A 19,045-nucleotide genomic window follows, 5' to 3' on the forward strand; every position below is an offset into this window, starting at 1 on the left:
TCACTCCAGATTATTATGATTTATTAGCAAGCAGCCATGATCTATGTACGTAAGACTGTACAAACCTATCTAGTTTTATTTCCATTATTTGTGTGTCAGGTGTTGGTGGATTTGTCATCAGTGGACATATCAAAGAGTGTTACCCAGTGGTGAGACATTTATTTATTTGCTTATTTATTTATTATTTATTTTTAAGACATAGTTGACCATGAGACATTATCATGAGTTTGGTTGGTTAGTTGCAGTCAGTATGTAACCATGTTGGTGTGTCATGGCAGGTATGAACTGAGTGAGGATGGAGTAACGAAACCCTCTTTTGTTTAATCAGAAGACTCACACATCCAGCCTCCATGGACTCTCTGCACATGGACTACCTTATAGAATTGTTTTTAGCTGATATATATATTATATAATATACACATACACACACTGTTTTTATGAACATATTTTTATGATGCTGAATTACAGACAAAGGATATCTTCAGATTATCTGAGGTTATTATCTGTGCAATACAAAAAAAGTATGTGTATTTGTGTCTGAGAGTGAATAATATAAGAATGTTTGTTGAAATAAATTTTGAAAATAAATATATTAAAATAAACCAAATGCACATCTAAAATGGCAGAGAAATGCCAACAGTCACAGCTGTCTGTCTGCAAGAAGAAATACATGTTTTATCCATACATATACCTTTCTGACAGATGGTGTGTTCCTTTTCACCAATATCATGTTACTCATGGTCCTCTATATCTACAATATAACAAAATACTAATCATGTTAAGCAGACATATTATCCTTAGTGTTGTACATCCATGTATCATTCCAAACACACACTAGGAACATGCAATGTACTGTTCACATGCAAGATATTTAATGAAATGTATATAAACATCAAAGCCTACTCTTCCTCCCCTCTTGTCTCCTAGATGTGTGGGTTCTACTCTCCACTTAGGGTGGCTGTCTGCTATTTTCCATTTTGTTTTTGTCTTTATAAATAAGAAGTTTGATTATTAGAATAATTACATAGATTGAGATTAGAACAAAGTGCTATTGAAATACTCCTGTGGGGCAAGCTTGCTTGTGCAAAGTGTGTGTGTGTGTGTGTGTGTGTGTGTGTGTGTGTGTGTGTGTGTGTGTGTGTGTGTGTGTGTGTGTGTGTGTGCCTGTGCCTGTGCCTGTGCCTGTGCCTTACTCTGGTTAGGTGTATCAGATGAGCTTGTAAAGCCAATAAATTATTGCAACAAGCAAAAGAAAACTACTGTCAGCATTGAATGATGTTAGATTATTTTGTATGCGGCAGCCACATAATTAAATAAAAAGCACTGAACCATACCAGTCATGCTATGACCTACATCTGAGTTTCATTGTCTCCTGATAAAGCATTTGAAATTAAGTTCTTAACTAGCCAGTGACCATCTGATTGCACTTCCTTCACCAAGGGCATCTACAGATTTATATAATCTCAGCACATCATAATTTTGTGCTTCTTACCTGATGTGAATCATGATCAACTGGTAATGGTTGGTGATTGGTGGTTTAACGCATCAAATGACCCCTTCCTGCAACACAGTTAGAAAATTACTCAAAATCTTACAATGTAAGTAGGATTAATCTCAAGACTTATACTGTAGTCAGAAATCTGATACTGTGGGGCTAACAACTACCTGCATAGTATAAAATCACATGTAGTGTACTTGTCACAAAATGCAGACAGCAGTCATGTGCATTGGGCTTTGTGTGGGTGTGTGTATATGGTGGTCTTTACCTATGGTCTTTTCAGTAAAGAAGATGCTGTGCTATATGCATATTACAAGTAGTATCTGATTCTACCTCGCTGTCTCTCCACAATTTTAACATGCCTGTTTTTTCATTAAAAACATACAATTGAAAAACCACATCAAATTAACATGAGCTCTTTATCCACCTTTGTGAACATCCGTTAGTGACTGGTTTTGTAATGTCACACATTCTAAGAGTTAACATATTAATGGTAAAAATTAACATAGTATTAATTGTGTAACATCTGTAAAGCCACTTCTGAGATTTCTCTATTCCTTTCTCCATTTTTTCTTGCACCTGATGCCACCTGATAGAATAAAAGCCTTTAGATGGAAGTTAGTCATTCAAATGTAATCATCAAATTCATAAAAATTAATTGCTCTGCTTCAAAGTAAGTTATTTGTTTGGAAGGCAGTTTATAATGTACTGCACAGAAAAATGTGAAGGACAAATAAACATTTCTGAGCATTTATTGATTCTGATTGATTAAAAATATAACTAATAATATCAGATTTTTAAAAATTGTACTTATGATGCCATTTTCCAGTTGGCAGAAATCGAATTGTGAGTTTGAGATGAAACTGAAGAATGTCAGCTTTCATTTTGACTTCATCCTGAGATCCACAGCAATTTTGTTTTGTGCAATTTTATTGTCTCCTTGGTACTTATTGTTGCTCCTGATGACTAAAATTGAAGAACTATTTTAATCATGAAGAAAAACTGTACACTCTGTAGGCATAGATATGCCAAAGGCTTCCATAAGGAGAAAAATACATCAATTTAACACAGAACATTTTATCTCAACACAAAGGGCAGGCTACATTTTGTTTTTAAAAAATAGGTCTTTTCAGGGAGATTTGTATTAGACTGATTGAAAGAGGAAAGTGTGGAGAAAAACAACTACTCACTATACACACAATACCATGTCATCTAAGAAACATTACCATGAGCATATATGGCTGCCTGTGGAATTGGATTAATTTAAGCACAACAATAACCCTAAACTATTAAAGCAACTATGGGGGTTTTCAGAGCCAAAAAGTAGAATATTTTGGCCCAGGCTGAACCACACTGTGCCTGAGACAAAAAGCCTCTGGTACAAACAATACAATGAAAAATTAAAATGACTGCATACCATACCTGGTAGATTGTAGAGGAATTACAATTTTGTTAATTATTATGTGAATTTGTTCACTTGCCTATGACAGGACTGTATATGTACAGTTATGTGCAAAAATAAAAGAAGTGTGTTGAAAACAACTGAGAAAAAGCTCAATCCTCATAATCGCATTTATTTCCATATACACAAAGACACCGGGAGCACTGAACATTCAATTCCAAATGAAAACATGAACGAAATATCATTTTTTAAAACTGAAAACGAAGAAAAAAGAATAATTGGCTGTTCAAAAAAATAGCAGTGTCAAACTCAAATATTTATATTATAAACTGAAAGTTGTTTACAGATTTAGCTTTTCTGTTGATTACTGAACTAATAGTTGTATAACCTTTATTTCTGCTTTACATTAAATGAGTCAATTACACCCAATTAGCAGCGTGCATGTCATGACTGTTGATTCTGTTGGTTGACCATTACTCGGCTACACCTAGTCATGAATTTTTTCCCCATGTTGTATTATCTTTTTCTGCCAAAATTTAAATACATTAGTGATTATGGACTGATATTATTTTGCACATAACTGTATATATCTGAAATTCCAAATTAAACATATTTTAACTTGTATAATTACCCTTGAATTAGGCTGTACCTCAGTCTACACGTCACTGTTACATTTCAGATCCTTTGAGCTGGCATAAAGACAAACTAAAATTACAAAAAGTCTAAAAGGACAAACCTTGACACTGTCCAATTACTTACAGACTGCTCCATTTTGGTGACTCAATCAGACAACAGCAAAACCTTACTGAAATAGGCAATTATTCTAATATTATGTTTATTGTATTGAATATTGTACTTATACACAGAATAAGATGTAAAAATGTACTATGCCCATCCATTAGAGATTTACATATGACCCTGCCCACTCTCTATTGTAAAACATTTCTAGAAAGCAGTGACATTTTCTAGGATGTCAGTGCCTTATGTACAGGCCATGCATGGTTACCAAATGATTTGTTGAGCATAAAAAGTAAACCATATGTTATTGCCGTGTCAGACATCAAATCCCCTGGCAGAAGTCATGGCCAATATCCAGAGTTGTTAATGACAAAGTCTTTCCATGCTTTCTCAGGAAAGTTCTAGAGGCATGATGGATTTTGTTGACTAGTGGAAAAAACACTGTTTGTGGTCACTCTGAATTCTTTCATTAATATTATTAGGTATTGGCAGCATAATAAAGAACGTCGGCAGCAGGCTGCTAAACTCCCATCATGTTATGTTGCCCAAAATAAATGGAATCGATATACTCGTCATACCAAAACTAAAACCTCAGAGATATTATGAATGTGACTAGAAATTATATCACCAGTTTTTTTTAAACGGTCCTGTAATCATTATTGCTCTAGTACAATAATAATCTAGAGTTTATTATATAACGTATTCAGTTTACTAGACGATTACTTCTGTATGCGGTGTAACTGCAGTACATCGATGAGTATTAATGTCGTGTCGATGAACAGAAATTCCAGAAGCACCTACAGTATGTTTCCAATAACATTTCTGATTGGATCTTTTAGGTTTTCTAATATAAAACGAAAAGGGCCTCCTAGCATCTGGTCCCTGAGGCAGACTTGTGGAGGTCAGTTGTCATTTACCGGATCCGTTTCGGTTCGTCCTGTTGGCCTCCTCCATGTTATTGTTATCTTAGTAAGAGAGCGCGCGCGCGTAAGTGACTGACGTCAAAAGGAAGCAGGCGGGCCGCGCTCTGGGTGCTAGGTGGTCATTTGAGCATCGCGCCGACTGCAGGGACAGCTGACAGGTTTCTGCGCACACTTTACGTCTCATCTTTCTCTCCTCCTCCCGCTTTCTCTTCCAGCGTCAGCTGTCTTTGCACCATCTCTTACACTGTCAATATCTCGACAAACTGAAAAATCACTGAAATGGATTATTAACGCGTGCTTGTCATGGATCTATGAAAGTAGGAATGGATTCCCGGTATCTGCTCCTGTCTCTCCTTACGCTCCAAATCGGTCTTACCGTTACAGCGGATGGGAAATTCGGTAGGTGTTTTTGCCACTATGCAGCGTATATGGCATGAAGTAAAGACCTGGAGCAAGCAATGCAGCCTCTGTCGGAGTCGTGTCAATATTAGCTCACATCCAGTATTTGCCGAACGCCAATAACACGCGGGCCCCTAGTTTCATTATCTTCTTTTATCGCCAATGGGTGAAAAAAAAGATGTCAGCAACCAGTATATTTTACTGATATACCCTTAAGCGTTTTTCTTTACTGTTAACCTTGTTTTGCTTATTTATGCTGTAACTAATATAGGTAGCGCCGTATGAGTCGGCTGTCCTGGCAGGCTTTACGGGACACGATTGGAACTGCTTTATTGACAGATGGATTATTCTGTTATCCTAAATGTCTCTAAATCATAGACAGACATAGATAGCGGAACCGAATCCACCACTCAGTCTACTGCAGAGTGCTTCCCGAAAACACAGTCAATCGCATGTATAATCGGCAGAGTTTAATGTAGGATGGTCTGTGTTTCGCTAGAATTGCAGGGTATTGCCGTGTTGCGCTTTATACGCTTCTCCGTCGTTACATAACGGGTAGGGGGCACGAGCAGTAATCAAAGTGGAAAGCCACGACTACAGGCCTACACTAGGACGCTCAACGATATCAAATCTATCTTTTAGAGAAGCGTATCACAAACGGTGCCAAAGAGGTGGGCAGCGCATTTAAAATGGTATATTGTGTGCAGCAGTATGAATGCAGTGGAATGACATCAGTAACTTCTGAGAAATAGGATATACATTTCTCATCTGTAATATCTTTTATATGTTTTTACAAAATACAAAGCTTTCATGTGGATTTATTTAATCTAAGATAGAGAATGTGGGGTGATAGTCTTACTATATCAAAAACCCACTTTTGGTGAACATAGATATCCAAGAATACAGGAGTGTGTGTGTGTGTGTGTGTGTGTGTGTGTGTGTGTGTGTGTGCGCGCGCGCGCACATATGTGTACATTCGTGTGTGTTTAAGAGTAAGAGAGAAAAGGAGAGAGACAGGAAGAAACAAAGGAGAGAAAGAGATTCATTAACCCAGCTCTTGTAAAGGTTACCTTGTCAATCAGGGGGTAGCTGTAACCATAGCAACAGGTCTTAGCATCTTTAATTCATAGTGATGGCTCATGACAGCATGTAGGACTGGCATTCAGTCTCGTTTGACCTTCATATTGTTATGAGTGTTAGCCCTTTAATTAAAACCATCAAAGCATTTGATCAATAACTCTGCAGCGATGGCCTACATTTAAACAATTACTGACGTATTATATTCAAACAATTTTATTAATGCTATTATTTTATGGATTCTGATACAGTGAACTAAAGGCTGTGTTTGTTTCCATGTCTACCTTGTAGCTACTTTCTCTGTGCTTGCTAATCTGATGTTGGGGCAATTGGAATGCTGTACAATTTCAAGAGATATCATGCTCTTTAGGCTTTTTTAAAATAATGAATTAATTAAAATTTATATTGTGTTACATTGATTTTTTTGCTATTATAATCAGATTTTGTTTTAGTAGATCCTGGTCTGTCTCATTACCTGTATCCATCTCTCAGAATCTGTTTATATTTGTGCATTGTTCAAAAAGATTCTCTATTCTGAAAGCCTTAACTGATCATTGAATAATAAATCTATAGCATAATAATAATAATAATAATAATAATAATAATAATAATAAGCATCATCGTCATCATCATTTTTTAAAGTAAGACATTACAAACATCCCATGCTTTCAAGGAAATTGTACAGTCCCAAGATATACTCAGGCATCTTTTTTGCAGTCCAGTCTTTGCAGAATTACGACAAGTTGCCCAGACCAATTTGGCAGTGACGTTGACACACAATGCATCACACAACGCGGCGTCTATGTATACACTGTATATGTCTATGATTGTGACCAATTGCTTTTTATTTTTTATCAGCCCTGCATAAAAATATGACCTATGCAAGAGTGTATGTTTACTTTTTACATTTTGCTGTTTAATACACTTCAAGCTTTACCAACTACCTTATAGGGGACTATATGCCAGTTGGTGGAACAAACTGTAACTTGCACTACTGTCTATTTAAAATAATTGAAAAGAAACCTAGCCTTCTGTATTTGGGGGTTTTTGTTGATTTATTTATTTTTTTGCATTCTAGTGAATCGTGATGTTCAAACTTTGGTGTGAACAAAACTCTAAATATTTTTGGTGAATATGTTAAAATGCTTTACTACTTTAATGCTAATATAATTAACACAAAAACCCATGGACATGATTGAACTAGTTTTGCAAGACTACTTTGAACATAAAGATGGACACAGTTATGTGTCCTGTGGAAGACTAGGGAAGGTTTTATTTATTTTATTTACTTTACTGTAGAAGCAAACATTTCACAACTAAATTATTATAACACTCTAAAATATCAAGAAAACGTGTTTAATGAGAATCATTTTCAAAACAGGTTACTTGAGGCTTCAGTCAAATTTAGAGATCCTGTAGCATGCAGTTGTATTAATCACATAGATTAAGGATTAATTCAAGATCCTGGTATCAGTGGGTTTTCTGTCAACCCTGCAGAGAAGCACCTGATTTTTAAGTGGCATGCTTACTTGTTTAATGAGGTCTAGCTACTCATAAAAGAGGACATCCTAGATCTTAGATTAACACAATTAAACACTTGCTAAATATAAGTTGCAAATATGTTTGTACATTCTGTATTGTATTCATGCTTTCATGGTTTTCCTACCCACATTTCTGTTTTCTATGATAATGGCCTGAGAGGGAAGCATGAGTGTAAAGTAAAAAATGGTGTCAGAATAGCAGGATGGAGTAACTGGCGAAAAAAATGGAGTTGTTAGATTCTAATTAGGATCTATTGTAGGAAAGTGTAGTGGCTCTGTAACTAAAATGTGTGTGTGTGTGTGTGGGGGGGGGGGCATGTATGATTGAGGGTAGTGAATACAAAAGAATTCTGACTGAAAGCAATTTACTCAGTTTGTCTCCCAGGCCTCAAATAAGCCAGCAAATAAGCACAAATACTGTACTCCTCACATCCCACTTTTGAGACATGATTAAATAAGCACAGATAGGTCACTTTCACATCCCACTCTTCAGATATGATTAAACGAGAACACACTTCTCTATCAATTTTCACTCCAAATGTGCAGCTAAACACATGCAGACTCTTGTCTGAGTGAATTTGATAGGCTTGTCTTCAAATTAAATTTATTGGTTATTTCAAATTAAAAAGGCAGTGTTTTATGCATGTTCCATGGTGTGTTTTAATGTGTGCTTTTAAATGAACTACAAACATAACATTCCTTAGATTTGCATGGGGCATAGAACAAGTTGATGGAACTGCTTTTAGGAATTCCACTATACTGCTGATGCAAACATGTAATATTATTTCCACCTTATGGTAAGACTTGTTAAAGAACAGAATGTAAATAATTTTATATGTTACAGGTAACATAACTGCTAGAAGACCTGTGACCAGAATTATTGCCATCAAGCAAATAGATAAAATATATTAAAATAAATTAAAATCCTCATTCATAATTTCCACCATAACTATCTTTATGCTTGGGGTCATTCAGGACCATGTTAAACCTAAAATTGCTTCTTACTTCAGAAGCATGTATTTAAGAACAAACAACACTAGCAGCATAATTTAGAATTTTGAGGTGAAGTGCAGAGAATACATTGTTAAAAGTATTAGAATTTTCCTTTAATCATTTTATGAATATGACTGCTATTTTAAAACTAATAATATAACTTGTTGGAGACAGATTAATTATTTGAATTTTTAGGTTATGCATTTATTTTGAATAAATATGGACTTATGGAAATAGTGGCATGTGTGCTGAGATTACACATAACCAGTATAACTTTGCTTTAAGTACTCATTTTCTCTGTATCTCCCCATTCTCTTCTTCTCTTCCCCAGGCTGCCTGTTTGAAGAGAGTCTGTGTAAGAAATATGAGATTTGTGTCAATGGTAAGATGTGTAAACACACTTATGATCATTTAAAAATATAGAATCACTGACCTGTATATAAGCCCAAGTCACTATAATCACTATACATATATGTATACATACATACCTTGGTGTAACACAGTCTCTATTATACATTTATTAACAAAGGTCCAGAACAATGGCACCTTAAACTCTTCTTTTAGTTCAGCTGTCCTTTCTCTGTGTGTGTGTGTGTGTGTGTGTGTGTGTGTGTGTGTGTGTGTGTGTGTGTGTGTGTGTGTGTGTGTGTGTGTGTGTATGCGCATGTGTGTGCTTGTGTAGTGATGTGTGGACATTGTGGTGACCTGCTTTCACATGATGTTGACTGGGTGTGGCAAAACAAATATCATTATGGCTACAGTTTGCTTTCCCAGCACTCTAGAACTCTTCTGAAATGAATGTCACACATTTATTTCCATGTATCCTTTTGGTCTGTGAGGTTTGAGTTTAAACTGATATGGCCATAATCACCTAGATCAACCACTTTTTTATTTATTAAGTTCAATTACTTGGACATAAGAAAGTGATGAAATACATGGAAAAAATTGGAATAAGTGGAAACAGCTGTGGGTAAGTGCCAGAGAGAACAGTAATCTCGGACCAGACGAGAAGCTTTTACTTAAAGTAGGCTATAGATTTGCAGATGTATAGTGGAAAATGATTATGGTGAGATAGCAGACATATATTCCATATATTACCACTCAATAATACAGTGGGTATCACTGAAATCACAGAGGTCAATTGATAACTGTATTGTAATGCTAATTTGACCCACTTGCAGGTGTGTGTGTGTGTGTGTGTGTGTGTGTGTGTGTGTGTGTGTGTGTGTGTGTGTGTGTTCGTATCTGTGTTCATGTGTGCTTTTGGTCAGATGCTTGGTAAATCATGCACAATTTTTTTCAACAAGTGATATAATCTAAGTAAAACTATTTTAACATATTCAATTTTATACTGGGTTGCAGTTTCTGCAGAATTTGTAATATATCATTGTGTATTCAGAACAAAAATACATTTCATGTGATAAAAGGCATCTGTAGGAGACATTAATTACTTTTTATTATTATTTTGTAGTTTAGTCTTAAAGAAAATTATTGTTCTAAGCATGCATTCTGAAAATATTTAGAAAACTAGTCAGTTACTAGGGCCTAGCACAAAATATTTGTGAATTCTTCTTAAGCATTGAGCAGTTTTCTGTTTTGTCTAATTAACCTGTTGTGTCACCATATAAATATGTTTCACATTCAGCTTATTGAGAAATGAATTATGAATTATGTGTCTGTCACAACTCAGATAAGTTCATTTTTATGCCAAGATGTAAACCCCTGACACCAAACAAAGTGTTTGGAGTGTTTGTTCCTAAGCTGCAGAAACACCTGATCTCTCCCCTTTAACAAAGAGGGGAAGATTGTTATTGACCAGGTGCTGCGATGTGCACATTTGGACCAAATCCCTATAGAGCCCTGTAGAGTTCACTGGAGACAGCCAACCTATGTCTCAGCTCTATGTTCTGGTGGTTGGAGGCATTAAGAGTTGGTGTCATTACTTTGCAGATGGCATGTTTGGTCATTGCCAGATGATGATGGTATCGGATGTGTACATGTATGACATCACACCGGGAACACTACAGAGGTTCCGCTCACTGCTTCAGAAACTCTCACTCCGAGGTATATATGTTCCTGCCACCATGGCAACCACACTTGCATTTGTACTGTCACAGTAGTTACTGTGGTGACTCACACCTAAATGTATCATTCCCAGAGCAAATGATGCACTGTAAGATAATGCTAAACAAAGTGTGTGCACGTCTGTGTGTGCTCGTGTGTTTGGAAGAAAGAGAGAAAGAACCTTACACACATTGATCCATAAATGTGTGAATCTCTTTGAGCTGCACTGGTCTGCCATCATAGAGCAGCGACTCAGCTGCTACACCAGAGGGCATTGAAAAAAGTCTACTGATGTGCAAACAATTAGACCGACTACATGTTTTAATATCCAGAAAATATCATTATTGATCTACATTCACACCATTTAAATTACGATTCAAATTTATGTGTATAACACTTTTTTGTTGTCATAAAGTAGCATTACAAAAATCAACTTTATAGAGAATCTGAATCCAAGCCACTAATGAGCAAGCCAAAGATGACAGTGGCAAGAAAATACTACTTAAGAGGATTTTCCAATGCTCATAATAGGAACCTGTTTTTCTCTGGTCAACCATCTAATAACACAAAATAAATGTAAAAAAATCAAGGTGTTTTTTTGTGATAAAATAAAAAGAACAGTCAGTTAAGAAATGACTAATGAAACATACAGCAGTGAATAAAGGCCCAATCCCATCTCATCCCTGGTCGCTACCACTTAGCCCTATTCGTCCATTTTGCATATTCAGATCTAGGGGTAGGGTGTCCAATTTTTTTGGGAAAGCGGGGTAGGACAAAATGTGAGGGCTATATTGCCCTCCAAATGGAGTGTTATGAGAAATCTCCTCCACATTTGAAGGCAGAATTTGACTAAAGTACTGCAGCAAGGATGCAGAGGGAGTACAGAGGGAGGTGATGATGGGCTCTTCACTAAAGTATCCTTGACACCCAGCCAAAGTTTGTAATCACATCAGGAGACTTGTAATCGCATCAAGTGGCACATGCAGATAAGCCTGTCAGGCAGAGCTGGAGGGTAAGTGGCACATGCAAATGAGCCTGCTAGGCAGAACTGGAGGGTAAGTGGCAAATGCAGGTGAGCCAGTCAGGCAGAGCTGGAGGGTAAGTGGCACATGCAGATGAGCCTGACAGGAAGAGCTAGAGGGTAAGTGGCACATGCAAATGAGCCTGCTAGGCAGAACTGGAGGGTAAGTGGCAAATGCAGATGAGCCTGTCAGGCAGAGCTGGAGGGTCAGTGGCACATACAGAGGAGGCTGTCAGGCAGAAATGGAGGGTCAGTGGCACAAGCTGGTGGGTCCAAGGTAATTGCACTGGTCGAGAGGGCAGACAACAAGGAACTCCCCTTCGGGGTCGAGCTAGCACCAGCATTTTACATCTTAGCAGGCCTACCTATAACAGTTTACCTGAAAAAGGAGATCCAGAAGGTAGCATAGGCATAAGGCTTCCCTGAGACATAAGTGCCCTTCTGCTCCAAACTTAGTTCTTTATGTCCCCCAAAAAATTCATTTCAAATGCTTGACTAAACAAGTATGTTTTCATTCTAGACCTAAAAATTGACACCATATCTGAGTCCCAAACATTGACTGGAAGTTTATTCCAAAACCTCCACTATACTCCACTATTCCATTAATTTTTTGTGATGTAGAGTTTCTCACAACAGATATTGTTGCGATCAGAATTAGAAATTATAGATGTTCCTCCAGACTTGTCATGGAAAGATGACGTCACTCAGCAGGTCCTCGCTAATGAATTCTCTAAACTACGCAAGATCTCCCTACCGCCACCTGACTCAAGGTAATTCACACAATACACAAATACACACCAGTTCACAAAATTCATATCTGAAAGCTGGGAAAAATGCTTCTTGTGACATAGATTCATAAGAAAAATGTAAAATTAAAAAATAGAAGAGTTAACTCTCCTCTAATTTTATTCAGGAGTTTTCTACAGAAAGACTATGGTAATTGCAAATAGTTCCAAAATTCCAGCATAATGTTATGTGAGTTTCTTGCTTTCAAAATGTAGATTTTTGGACCTTTTGAGAATTTAAATCATACTATGAGCAATTTACTCATCATAAAATCATAAATCATACTTTGAGCAATGTTAACATCAGGACTCAAATATCTGCACATAGCCTACAATTCTCTCTCACCTGCTGTCCAGGTCAAATAAAGATTGATCTTTGACTGACCCTTTTCTGTATAGAAATCCTTCACATTGCAGATATTCTAGCATATTCTCCAATATACCTGATACAGCCCGCAAAATGGCTTGATAATTACTTGTTGAGCTGAATCCGGTGTGTTCTGGCAAAAATGGTGTCAGACATAGGAAATGATAATTGCTGACCTATAAAAGAGGAATTTGTTTTTCATTTACCTGACCCTTTTATCCAAAGTGACTTATAATTACGACCGAATACAACTTGAGTAATTGAGGGATAAGGGCCTTGCTCAGGGGCCACAACAGTGACAACTTCACAGTGGTGGGACTTAACCATTGTACATTAACCACTGAGCTACCACTGCCCCCACTTTTTAGCATAGGACTGATTATGATAATAATTCACTTGCTGCTGCTGTACAGGCCAGTGGTACAATCAGTTCCTGTGGGAAATGGAAGACTGAAAAAGTTGGAGGTGGAGCTTAGCAGGAGTTTGCAGAAGTACCTGCTCAACCTGGGTTTGTTGCCTAAGCAAGGCAGTCAGGTACAGTGCTTGTGTGTGTGTGTGTGTCCTCAAAGATGTATGGTTTTTATACAAATTACAGCTTCCATTCTAAAAAGTAAACAAAAGATATCTTTGGTTTCTTAAGAAGAGAGCTAACTCATCTTAACATTGGTAAAAATCACTGAAGCACTAATGAATAATATTGATGTGTTCTTGGTTTTCTTTGGTTTCTTTCTGTGAAGAAACAAGCCTTTCAGTTGTTTATGCATTAAAGTTCCCTAGCAGCATTTATCATCCCTCTGGTGATGATATGAAACTTGGTGATTATATTGTAGATTTTGAGTGCTTCAGAGAAAACTTTATCTTGGTAAAAGTTATTAACAGCATGCATATTTACTGGTATGTGTTGGTTGTGTACAGGTCAGTCATATGAAGTCTTCTCTGCCACTGCAGTATTATCCTTCTGGGAAAACCCATAATAAAGTTGACTCCACCCCTCCAGAGTTCACCCCAGAGTCAACTTATCAGCAGGCATCTTACCCTGACCTTACACATTACCAGAGTGACACAGCATACATGCCCCCACAATGGGAAGCTGTTCCAGACCTCCTTGTTACTGTTCTAAAGCAGTACCTGTCACAGAACAGCCCACTTGAACCTGAACAGGGGGGCAGACAAAAATTAAACACAATTCTCCTGAAAGGTGGATCCTCACAGTCTTCGGGAAGGGACCCCTTGACTCCCATAGACGGTATGATCTGTGTCTCCCTCCTGTCTTTAGGTGGCATATTTATAGTATTATATAATTTTTATATTCATATTCACTGTATGTGAATACAGTGTATTTCTCATATGATATCTTATTTGTTTATTCATTTTTGTATTCGCAGTGTTATTAACAAATTGAATTTATTCCTGTACAATTACATAGGAAACACCTCAGAGTTCAGTGACAATATTGTGAGTGAATTCGCTCACACCAATACTGTGAATTTAACTAAATTATATTTTAGATGCCAGTAATAGTCTATTCAACTCTAATCAATGCATTAAAATAATCAGCATTTTAAGCTCTCAGGCCTTTGAGGTACTTGCACAAATGTATCTATAATGTTACAAAGTAAGCCTAGCTATGTTATTGTTTTCCAAATAAAAGTTGTATGTGCGTGGGCAGGTTTGTAGAAAAAAATTATTGTACCTGTCCACATACAACTAGAATACACTTTGGTATTATTGTCACTTTAATTTCACCATCAAATCCTGCCTTGAAGTGCTTTCAGGGATTGCTTATTTAGGGAAACATCATTCCTAGCCACATGTCGATGTCCATGAATCACTGGTTCTTTTGTAATAAGGCTGGATCACTGTCAAGTCCAGCTGCCTTTAATTGAAGCAGATAATTGCTTGGTATCACATTTCCCCTAATAAATGCAGCCTCATTGCAATATGTTTTGCTACTATTGGGCTGCATATTCCAGTAGAAAATTGACGTATACCCTCTATATACATTCCTGCGTGGATTTTAAGGACTTGTGACCTTAATGCTTTTACAGTAGCCAATCAATTGGCTGCTGCTGAAGGTTCCCTATTCTGCAGTTTTAACCAGGTACTTCATTACTCTGCCATCCTCAGAAACCTTCATTCAGAACGTTCTGCGAAATGTGGGAAAGCACAATGTGGATGTTGAGAACCTGAGTGCAGCAGATCTCAACAAGCTGGCTGCTCTCATCGCAGATGCTCTTCAGTTGGTGGAGCAGCAAGCAGAGCAGGGATACACACCCCGAGACCTGCAGGAAGACGACCAGCCTGGGGACCAGCAGCGTGGGAATGATTCAGGGGACCAAATTATTTCAGATAAATCAAGACAGCAGAGTGAAGAAACTTCATCTCTCGATGAAAGGTTGACAAACCCATCTGGGGCAGGTAAAGACACACAGAGATTGACAATCTACTCAAAACTATTCGCAAACTGCTAGTTCTTAAGAATAATCAGTAGATCCGTTTCATCAAAAATACATGTGTAAAAATGAGATAAGGACATTGTGCTGTCCAATTCTGTTGCAGAGAGTCAGACAGGGGAAGAGGAGAGATCTGTTGCAGACCACACGGTGAGCAAGTATGGGAGAAATGGAGGTGGAGAGAGGGCTACTGAATTACTTTGTAGGTGTATGTTCTGTGTTTTCAATATGGGTACAGCATAACAAGTACCCATTTATAGGAAGGGTTTTACTCACTCACCTGTTCCCAGGTGGATGTGTAGCCAAATGATACTGGCTGTGTCGGGCTAGGCAGAATCAGACGCTTGCGGATATAAAACAGGAGCTTTATTAGTGTTCAACTCAGTGGTAGCTGAATAAGCCAGGGTCAAAACCAAAAGAGCAAAGTAAGGGGGAATCCAAATCGTAGAGATAGAACAGTCCATGTCAAAACCAGATGAGCCATCCAAAACCAGGCAAAAAAGGGGCAGGCAAAAATTGGCAATGAGAAATACAAAATCAGGGTGCAGTACACAGGAAGATAATCAAAGATAATAACACTAAGTATGCTTAGAGAATCTAGAGGTAATACTTATGCAGTATATGAGACCTTGAGACAGGCTTATATACAAAATCCTCTGAACACACAGGGGAATTCAATATTCCAGAGATGACCATCTTACTTAACGTCTCTAATTGGCTGAGTCATTGGACGGGTGACGAACAGTGTGCTGGGTAGTGTAGTGTAGTGTGATAGGGGGTCGGGCGGTATGACACTGGCATAAAAAATGTTTGTTTTGAGACATGTAAACTCCCAGATGATGAAGTACAATGGGCCATAATTATCATTTTAATTAACTATATTTCCTGTTTCTTGTGTTGACAGAAACAAGGATTGTTGGCTAAGCTGCTGGAGTACCTGGACAAGGCCTCACTATCAGAGATTAGGCCTTTTATGAAGGGGCGGGGCATATCCATAGAGACAGTTCACAGCAGGACAACCCAACGAGATGTGGGAATGCAAAAGAAAGCCATGGAGCAGGTGGAGGAGGTGGAGGGCTGGGTGCAGGCTGCTGCTCTTGCACCTGCTTCTGTACGGGAAGAAGATACCACAACCCATCGCAAAAAGATGAAAGTGCAGGATCTACAGCTTGATGTGCAGTCAAACACAAACAGTGATGTGTATGGTTACATCATTACAGATGTTGAGTGAGTCTCACACACACACACACACACGGACAAACACACGCACACAGAGGCATGGCAAGATGCAAGTATCAGTGGCTGCTAAATGGAGGGGGGCAGTATATAGGTGCACTGTATGGGATACAATAATTGCAGAAAGCCTACACACATTTTTAATGCTCACGAAATTGTACTTTGCACAGCTTAGGGATACACTGCCAAGCATTTCACTATAATCTTAAACATAGAAATATGCAATATATAGGAAAAATAAAATTGAAACATTAACCAAATACACAGAAGTGTAAATGTAATCCCAATATAAAAAAACCACAAAAAAACACAAAAATAAACATTCAGTAAAAAACTGAGCTTTTTACATGATCTTGCACATAGTAATATTGACTACATTTCTGTATTTCCGAATGTTGCATTAACACTTGAACACTTCAGAACTACCTTTCTCTTTGTAATCAACAAACACAAACCTTTTAAGATCTACAGAATTAAGGATAGATCAAGCCCCTGGTTCTTTAGTAGAACCTCACTGCTTAAGGCAAGAAATAAAGCCTGGAGAATTGCTAGATTCAGAAGGGAGGAATATTGTTGTCTTACATTTAGAACACTTAGAAACAAATGCAAATCTCATTAGGAAAGCTAAATTGGATTACTACAATACTGATTTCTAGCTCTCGGTCAAACCCAGTCAGGTTTTGGAAGGCTGATAATTCAGTGCATAATACGCCCTTATCATATATACCCCCTCAATGAGCAAACTTACCTTCCCTGAGGTTCTCAGTTAGACTGTACATGAGGCTTCCCCCTCAATGTAAACTCAAGATTAAATAAAGAATGATGATGATGTTCAACGATATATGTGTTAAATGTGAGAACAAGAAGAACAAGAATTGTTTAATGTATCAGATGTATTCTGATTGACTCTTGAAAGTATGTTGCATGATTCCATGGAAACGTTTAGGCTAAGCATTGAAGCATCACATTCGCAGCAGTTTGGTAGTTTTAGCAAGCAAGAATAAAAATGAAAATGACCATAAATTGTTATTGTTAACGGATCATTTTTGGTTTTATGAATACTGCTTTCTGAAGGATTCTCTACATAGTTAACCATGGGTGTGTGGCAAGTTTAACACTACTTAAGAAAACATCCGAAATGCTTACTAGAAAGTGTGGACACAGCTTCCTTCTGGAGGAGTCTTCTCAACAAATAATTAAAGTACTTTTAATATATTAATCCATGTATATTTCACATCCCTACAACTCTGTAAATCTATTAACAGAAACATACACACACACACACACACACACACACACACACACATTACACCAGCAACAATGTGTATGGGTACATCACTACAGATGTTACATTACAGACACACACACACATACAGTACACTTGAGCACAGCCCAGTGACTGCTTCTCTCTTGCTCTCTTTCTCTCTCTCTCTTCCTCAGCTCTCTCACCACTGATCAGGGTGTGCATCTGATGGAGCTCGTGTCTCACAAAGCAAAGATCCAGATGACTGATTTCCTTGAGCTCTTGTGAGTCGTGTGTGTGTGTGTGTGTGTGTGTGTGTGTGTGTGCATGCTCATTTGTTTGTTTGTGTGTTGTGAATGTATTCTCTTTCTGGAACTCTCCTCTAGGCATTTATTGAAAGACTGTAATAAACTCATATCACTGTGGTAATACAGTATATATAATATATAATATATAATGTAATATATAATGTAGTAAACTCTAGTATAGCACTAGTAATATAAAGTTCAGAGATGAAAATTCAGCAATAATGACAATCACAAAGGGTTATTTTTCTTTGTGTGTGTGCATGCATCTGATTGTGTGCATGTTTAACTGTGTTTTTAGTGTTGTTGGTCCAGCTGTGACATTTCAGGTGCGCCCTAATGCTCAGAATGTCACCACAGCTGATGTCACCAGTGTTGCAGGTACAGGTTTTATACACATACACACACACACACACACACACAAACACATACACACACACACACACACACACACACACCTTTGCCTTCCCTCTAACAGTCTGTGATAACTATCACACACTCCTCTCCTGTGTGTGTGCATGTGCTTGTATATTTAATCAGTTCGTCAGAAGGCTGCACTGGAGAAAGAAGCCGGAGTCACCATAGTGGAGGCAGGAGTCACTGATGTAAGAAAACTCCATTCATTTCTTTTTACTTTTATACCTCGGACCCCTATTCTCTATTTATCCCACTGAAAATAAGACAGCCTGCTAAGCATTTAGTCATGACATGTTCATTCCCACACAAGAGCTAGATGGAGACACAGGAATAGTTTTCTTTGGACTTAGTCAAAAATAAATAAACTTTTTATGACATGGCAATGTGTGTTTATAAATAATTAAACATAAATGTTAAATATTTGCTGTGGGATAAAAAGGCCATGAAGGATGTAGTGGGAACTCACTCTCTAGCTCTGGCAGCCTTCTGAACGAGAGGTTGGCACATAAGTACACTGCTGTTAATCACACACAGGTCCAACCAATTGTGATCATCCACTCACCATCTCTCCATATCGCAGAAA

The 19,045-nt window shown here is 37.7% G+C and overlaps 2 protein-coding genes across 6 annotated transcripts in view; both read left to right on the plus strand.

The window, feature by feature from the left end:
• esyt2a (extended synaptotagmin-like protein 2a) overlaps positions 1–1,340 on the plus strand; it is a 40,191-nt gene extending 38,851 nt beyond the window's left edge. For all 4 annotated transcript variants that reach the window (XM_027020843.2, XM_027020844.2, XM_027020845.2 and 1 more), the window contains 2 exons: positions 100–149; positions 279–1,340. In XM_027020843.2, the coding sequence (XP_026876644.2) occupies positions 100–149; positions 279–324 (96 nt within the window). In that variant the 3' untranslated portion in view covers positions 325–1,340. The remainder of the gene's footprint in view (positions 1–99; positions 150–278) is intronic.
• Positions 1,341–4,689: 3,349 nt separating this feature from the next.
• Positions 4,690–19,045, plus strand: part of slco5a1b (solute carrier organic anion transporter family member 5A1b) — a 34,470-nt gene continuing 20,114 nt past the window's right edge. The window contains exons 1-12 of one of the 2 annotated variants that reach the window (XM_027020848.2): positions 4,690–4,960; positions 8,903–8,953; positions 10,522–10,635; positions 12,336–12,426; positions 13,222–13,342; positions 13,724–14,054; positions 14,936–15,226; positions 15,368–15,411; positions 16,166–16,488; positions 17,938–18,024; positions 18,347–18,426; positions 18,586–18,650. In XM_027020848.2, coding sequence (XP_026876649.2) covers positions 4,873–4,960; positions 8,903–8,953; positions 10,522–10,635; positions 12,336–12,426; positions 13,222–13,342; positions 13,724–14,054; positions 14,936–15,226; positions 15,368–15,411; positions 16,166–16,488; positions 17,938–18,024; positions 18,347–18,426; positions 18,586–18,650 — 1,686 coding nt within the window. In that variant the 5' untranslated portion in view covers positions 4,690–4,872. The remainder of the gene's footprint in view (positions 4,961–8,902; positions 8,954–10,521; positions 10,636–12,335; positions 12,427–13,221; positions 13,343–13,723; positions 14,055–14,935; positions 15,227–15,367; positions 15,412–16,165; positions 16,489–17,937; positions 18,025–18,346; positions 18,427–18,585; positions 18,651–19,045) is intronic. The other variant, XM_027020849.2, reaches the window with a different exon arrangement.

The sequence above is a fragment of the Electrophorus electricus genome, chromosome 7 (assembly GCF_013358815.1).
Source record: "Electrophorus electricus isolate fEleEle1 chromosome 7, fEleEle1.pri, whole genome shotgun sequence".
In the NCBI taxonomy this organism is placed as follows: domain Eukaryota; kingdom Metazoa; phylum Chordata; class Actinopteri; order Gymnotiformes; family Gymnotidae; genus Electrophorus; species Electrophorus electricus.